This window comes from Lynx rufus, unplaced genomic scaffold, assembly GCF_022079265.1.
Source record: "Lynx rufus isolate CCGP_SWC_20201006 ecotype Redwood Valley unplaced genomic scaffold, mLynRuf1.p SCAF_16, whole genome shotgun sequence".
Taxonomy (NCBI): Eukaryota; Metazoa; Chordata; class Mammalia; order Carnivora; family Felidae; genus Lynx; species Lynx rufus.
The window spans coordinates 8,974,982-8,981,890 of NW_025814830.1; the positions used below are offsets into that span (position 1 = coordinate 8,974,982).

A 6,909-nucleotide genomic window follows, 5' to 3' on the forward strand; every position below is an offset into this window, starting at 1 on the left:
GTAAACTCTCTGGAGGTGGCTGTTGGGGGTTGTGGGGAGGGGGCCCTCCTGGGCAGGGGCTGGGGGCGGGGTTATTGCTCTGAGCTCCCTGTCCCCAGGGGGCCTGTGTCGGGAGGGGGTCAGGACTGGGGCTGGCACAAGAGCAGACATGGCCGAACAAACACGCAGGTCACAGCACAGGGGTGGGCGGGCAGGAGAGGCTGGGCGCCATATTGCACTTTCGGAGTGGGGCCAGGCGGGGAGCCCCCTCAAACCGGAGCCTGGGAAAGAGGCTGGAGACCATTGTGTCCCCTCCCCCTCTGAAGGGGGAGGTGAGACCCCAACCCAGGGTTAGGAAAGAAGGTGGGTGACCATGTGGCCGGTCCTAGGAGGGGCCGAGGGCAGGGCCTTGGCCAGGACATGGAGGGCACACTGGACCAGGGCAGAGGCTGCCCCCCCCCAAGCCCCCACCCTGGCAGAATCCTTTACCCCACAATGGTTCAGCTGCCGATCCCCCCTTTGCTCGCCTTGGCCTTGGGGGGCACAGGGAGGCCCTCGTCGCCCTCGCTGTCAGAGCTGCAGCCGCTGACATCAGTGATCTCCAGCTCCGAGTCGCTGTCCTCCTTCCCACCCAGCGCAGCCTCTGGACCCCCAGCTCCGGGCAGTGCCAGGCGAGGGGCGGCTGCCAGGCCCGAGGGGCGCTCAGGGCCCAGGCCCTCCCCCGTCGCAGCCAGCAGGGGTGAAGCTGTGGGGCCTCCCCCTGCCCCTGCTGAGGGCAGGTGGCCCAGGGGACCGGCCAGAGGGTTGGGGTAGAAGTGTGGGGGGTAGAGAGAGGGGGGCAGCTTGGGGAAGGGGCCGGTGAGGTACGGGTTAAAGTTCCAGGGGTACTCTGGGAAGGCGCGGCCATAAGGACCCAGCAGGCCAGGGGGCTTGGAATAGCCAGTGGCACCTGGTGAGTACAGGGGACAGAGGATCAGGCCGGGCACACCTCCACTGCCGGGGCTGCCTGCAGTGTTCCACCCGGTTCTCCCCCTCTCTCCCACGTGACATCTGCCGCCCCCCGCCCTGTGGTTGCCCCCAGCTCTCCCCAGGTCTCCCCATTCCTTTGGCGCCCTGAAAGCCCTTCTCCCCGGCTGTTCCCTCTCTAGTTTCCCTCCTCCCTGCCTTCCACGAATCCTCCTGTGGCTTTTAAAACGTGCACACACACAACCTCGCCCCGGGTCTCCTTCCTGCATCCTGTCTCTCCCCATCTTTGCCCATCCTTTCCCCTCAAACACGTGCAGCATTCCCCCCCCCCCAGCACCCGCAGGCTCTTACCGGAGCCCAGAAACGGGAAAGGGCTGTCCAGACGCAGTTTGTCTGTCTCAGGGGTGAACAGGGGCGCCCGGGCCCCTGGCTCTCCCAGGCGAGGGGCAGAGAACAGGGTCTGCAGGGTCTAGAGGGGGAGGGGGGAGGCAGCACCGCTCAGAGTGGCTGCCCCGTCCCCAGGGGTTGATGGCTGGCGAGGGGGGCACCAGACACCCAGTGCTGGGACCTCAGTGTCCCTAACTCACCTCAGGGGTAAGGGGAGGAGCATCTGGCCCAGGGGTCCCCCCAAAGGGACCAGGGGTCAGCAAGAGTGGGGAGCCCGTGGTGGCTGCTGCCACATCCAACAGCGGGTAGTTGACCAGCACGACTTTGCTGAAGTTGAACTTGTAGGTGAACCTCTTCCCTTTGGTCTTGTGGAGAATCCGCTTGTTGTAGTAGTAGCTAGAGAGAGAATGAGGGAATGCTGGGCAGGGCCCCTAACTCACGTTCTGTGCCAGGCACGGTGCACAGAGCACTACAGTTTGGGGGAACGGAGGCTCACAGAAGTCCCTTCAGCAAGGTCACAAGGCAAGGAAAGGGTGAAGCAGGCTGGGACGCTGGCTTCCGGCCTTCCTCCTTGCTTCCCGTCCGCTCACAAGTAGTCACGGTAGCTACTGCGCGCTGGGATGCTACTGCGCGCTGGGATCCGAGGGATTCTGCCCCAGGAGACTGAGGGCAAGCCCCAGGGGGTGGGGGTCGGGAGGGACAGGGAGGGGAGAAGGGGCAAGGTGCCAGCCGGCCTCTCCCCACCCCTCCTCACCGCAGGGCCCGGCTCAGCTTGTCATAATTCATGTGGGGCTTGCACTTGCGGATGCCCCAGAGCCGAGCCACCTCGTCAGGGTCCTTGATGACGAATTCCCCGTAGTCCCCCTGCCAGGCGATGACACCCTGGTATTCCTCCTTCTGCAGCAGCTCCAGGATAAAGTGCCACAGCTGGATCTGCCTCGAGCCAGGGGACGACTCCGGCTTGTAGGCCCAATCTGGGAAGGCAAACCCTGGGGACAGGAGGCAGGGGAGTGGCCCCGGGTCAGGACACCGAGGCCAGGGCTCCCGGTCCTACTTGGACTCCGGAACCGAGAGGCATCCGGTCTTCCCCCGACTCCCAGCCTCTGATGAACAGCTAGCTACCCACCCCTTGATGTCTTTAGGGACCCAATTCCTACTCTCTACCCCAGCTGATGTCTAGTCCCCCATCTGGCCAAAGAGGCAAGAACTCCGTTGTCCGGGGACCCCGGGGTGGCACCTCTAGCCTCATCCTCGACCTTGGCACTTGAAGTCTGCCAGGTTCAGCGCCCCCGGGGTGGAGGTGGGAGGGATCAGTTTCCTGCCGCCTCGACCGTGGGGAGGAAATGGAGGGGGCAGCTTGCAGGGGAAGGGCACCCCCGACACGGGGACAGCCCTCCTCCCGCTGCCCCCTCCAGCCCTGCCCTGAGAAGCCCCCAGTCGCTCCTGCTCTCTGGAACACCCATGACCCCTTGCTGCATGACCCCCTCCCTGTCCCTTGCCCCTGCTCCATCTCTCCCTGAAGCCCTCCGCTGACCCCGCCCTGGGGCGGCCAGGCCCGCGTGCCCGTGTGTCTTTGCACCCGTCCGTGTACTTCTACTCTCACGTGCCACATCCCCTCCCACACCTGGCTCTGTCGGTCCTAGAGCAGTGTGCATAAGCGTAAACCTGCAGCAGGCACACAGCCGTCCCCTCACACTCCAGGGATGCCCAGCTACACCGTGGGACACAGGCGGCCCCGAGGGCGGCGCTCCTGCTGGGGCACGACACCTCGCCCACGACGTGCCACCACGGCGGACACGCCAGATACCCGGCATCACACGTCCGTCCCAACACACAATCGTACGTCTCCGGCCCCTCGGAACCAAGACCCACTAACAACGCGGCCATGACGGGAGACGCACAGGACGCCAAAGGCCCAAATCGCACACAGTGTGGCAGAACTGGCGGGTGCGGCCTCGGAACGCGTGTGTCAGCCTGACAGGCGCACGCGGGCTGAGACCACGCCTGCAGAGCGGCCTCCCGAACCCACGAGACGCAGGCACCCGCGCTCTGTAACACCCAGGGCTCGCCCCTCGGCACACGCTTCACACACACGAGTGGCCTGCACCCTGCTGTCCGAATGTGCCAAATAAGCTGGATGGAAAGGGGAGGGTCTCGCCCACCCCTGAATCTCCCCTCCCATCCACGAGGCCCCGGGCCCGCTTCTGTGCTCGACCCTGGGCCACATCCTCTGTCCTCCCTCCCTCCTCAGAGACCTCCGGGCCCAGGCCTGAGAACAGCAGGCAGGATCAGCATACAGAGAACCAAGGTTGGGGAGGAAGACAACGCTAAGCTACCTACTTGCTGTGTGGCCCCAGGGTAGGTCCTTGCCCTCTCTGGCTTAATAGAATTTCAGCGGTAGGAGGCAAGGAGCAGCGGGCTCCCACCCAGGCTGCCTGGTGCTGGTGCGTGAGAATCGGCGCTAATGCCTTCCTGCCGAGGGCTCGGGAGGCCAGGCGGTTTCCTCCCCGAAGGGAGAATTTTTCTCTCAACCCCGTTCTGGGTCTTTCTTACTTCGGGTGATGGGGCTCAATCAGTTCGTGAGGTCCGGCCCATTCCACACCCGCTACTGCATCTCACACGCGCGCGCACACACACGCGCGCACGCGCGACCCCGAGAGGACAGGGCACAACTGGCCCACACCTGCAGATACACGACCCAGTCCGGAACCACCACGTGCCCTCAAACACATTTCCTCAGACGGACTGGATCTGCCGGGACCCACAACGCACAACTAGAGAGGACCCGCAACTTCAGTCTGCAGACACACTGTGACAGACCCCCCCCCCCCAAGTTCAGTCACAGTGACCCACGGATGTAAGGACCCCTCCCCCCACCGCGCACACACCGACACAGAGGCCTGGGGGGCACCCACCCCCCCACGCAGCCCGAAGTGCACCGAGACCTCCGTCCCGGACCATGACACGCACCGGGAAGTAATGGTCGAGAGCGCCTCACCCCCGAGGCAGGTACGTGCTTGGCAAGCCCACAGACACCCCCAATCCTAAAACGCAGACATGCTGTGCCCGATGTCCCAAAGAAACCCCCCCACCCAGCCCAGAGACGCTCAGGTAGGGGTGTGTGTGTGTGTGTGTGTGTGTGTGTGCACGCGCACGAGCAGGCTCGCCAGCTTACACAAAGACAGACGTTGCACATACACTCTCCCAGTGCGACCACTTCTTCCAGAAGCACTGACGTGTGACGCAAGGACACACTCCGAGCCCCCAAACTAGCAGGCACAGAGTCCCAGTCTACACGCGCACACACGCGCACACACGCGCACTCCCCATCTGTGGGGCGTGTGACTTGGGCTTAAATGCACGTCCAAGCCGGTCTTACTGTCCACATCCCCAGCTCTGAGTGTCCGCTTCTGAGCAGGCCGTCCTCTGTCCCAGGGCTCCGGCTGGCTGGACCGTGCTCCACGTCCCCCTGGCCAGGCAGCCCCTGTCCGTTTGCACACCCGCGCCTGGCCTGGTGCCCCCTCTGGCCCCCGCCCTGCTCCATCACTGCCCGGGCGTCTCCAGTACCTGCCTCTCTGCCCAAGGTCCTGGGTGGGAGCAGGCCGAGACCCCAGCACCTCGGATCCCAGGAGCCTACCCCTCTCGGACCCCAACACCTCCCCTACCCTCCAAAGACCCTCACGTCCCAGTAGGCAGGTGGCAGGGACATCTGGCTGTGAAGTTTCTAGCCAAGTTTCTCATTAGGGGGTTGCATTCAGGGGACCGTGACAGACCCGGACAGAGGAGGGAGGACAGGAAGAGGTGCAGAAAGGAGGAGCCAGCTGGCTGGGAGGGGCAGGAGGTCCGGGCCAGTTACCGGGGGTCCAGAGAGCCGGCAGGGCGGGCGGGGCGAAGAGAAGGTCGGAGACGCAGCTACAGTCCATGGTGGAGCCAGCCCTGCAGAGAGGCCGGGACAGACACACGGGGACAGGCGGGGGACAGGCAGGAGAGACAGACAGGGGTCAGTGGGGCGGGCGCTCCCCACGGGCCCTCCCGGCCCGCCACCCGCCACCCTCTCCACCCACGTCCCACGGACCCTGCCTCCCAGCCTCTCCTCCCGCAGCCTCGCCCTCACCCTGTGCCTCAGTCACTACCCACGTCGCCCCCAGCCTCCCTCCGCGCTGCTCCCACTCGCTGGCTCACTCACACTCGCTGGCTGGCCACGCCACCCGCCCGCCCCGCACCAGCTTTGCCGCCGCCGCCGCCTCTCCGGCCGGCTCGTGCCTGACCTCTCATCCGTCTCAGCGTCTCTGGGTCTCTGTCTATCTGGCCGCCCCAGATTTGTCTCGCTCTGAACCTCGCCCCCACCCCCTGGCCCGCCCAGTGGACCCCCCCCACCCCGGGCTGGCTCATCTAGCTCCCAAGCGGTCCCCAGCTTTCACCCGCCGGCCCAGAGAGGGCCCCCCCCCCCCGCAGAGCAGACCCCAGCACCCTGAAGGAGGGATCCCACAGATGCGCCTCCCTGACCTCAGACCCCTACCACTTGCACCTGCCTCCCCCAACCTGGTCAGCCCCCTCAGACACCCCTTCCCCTTAGATCTGCCTCCCCCACCCCACAGCCCCCCCAGACACCCCTTCCCCTTAGATCTACCTCCCCTCACCCCACAGCCCCCCTCAGATCCCCTTCCCCCAGACAGCCCCCCCAGACACCCCTTCCCCTTAGATCTGCCTCCCCCCACCCCACAGCCCCCCTCAGATCCCCTTCCCCCAGACAGCCCCCCCAGACACCCCTTCCCCTTAGATCTGCCTCCCCTCACCCCACAGCCCCCCCAGACACCCCTTCCCCTTAGATCTGCCTCCCCTCACCCCACAGCCCCCCCAGACACCCCTTCCCCTTAGATCTGCCTCCCCTCACCCCACAGCCCCCCCAGACACCCCTTCCCCTTAGATCTGCCTCCCCTCACCCCACAGCCCCCCCAGACACCCCTTCCCCTTAGATCTACCTCCCCCCACCCCACAGCCCCCCTCAGATCCCCTTCCCCCCAGACAGCCCCCCCAGACACCCCTTCCCCTTAGATCTGCCTCCCCTCACCCCACAGCCCCCCCAGACACCCCTTCCCCTTAGATCTACCTCCCCCCACCCCACAGCCCCCCTCAGATCCCTTTCCCCCAGACAGCCCCCCCAGACACCCCTTCCCCTTAGATCTACCTCCCCCCACCCCACAGCCCCCCTCAGATCCCCTTCCCCCAGACAGCCCCCCCAGACACCCCTTCCCCTTAGATCTACCTCCCCCCACCCCACAGCCCCCCCCAGACACCCCTTCCCCTTAGATCTGCCTCCCCCACCCCACAGCCCCCCCAGACACCCCTTCCCCTTAGATCTACCTCCCCCCACCCCCACAGCCACCCTCAGATCCCTTTCCCCCAGACAGCCCCCCCAGACACCCCTTCCCCTTAGATCTACCTCCCCTCACCCCACAGCCCCCCCAGACACCCCTTCCCCTTAGATCTACCTCCCCTCACCCCACAGCCCCCCCAGACACCCCTTCCCCTTAGATCTACCTCCCTCCACCCCACAGCCCCCCTCAGATCCCTTTC

General features: G+C 65.7%; 1 protein-coding gene across 1 annotated transcript; it reads right to left on the reverse strand.

The window, feature by feature from the left end:
* Positions 1-475: 475 nt before the first annotated feature.
* On the reverse strand, positions 476-5,302 carry ERFL (ETS repressor factor like). The gene is made up of 5 exons (XM_047077955.1): positions 5,189-5,302; positions 2,087-2,321; positions 1,533-1,728; positions 1,297-1,414; positions 476-928 (listed from the first exon to the last, which is right to left on the reverse strand). Exons 1-5 carry the CDS (start codon positions 5,253-5,255, stop codon positions 480-482), a joined length of 1,065 nt encoding a protein of 354 aa, XP_046933911.1. The 5' UTR covers positions 5,256-5,302; the 3' UTR covers positions 476-479.
* Positions 5,303-6,909: the final 1,607 nt, after the last annotated feature.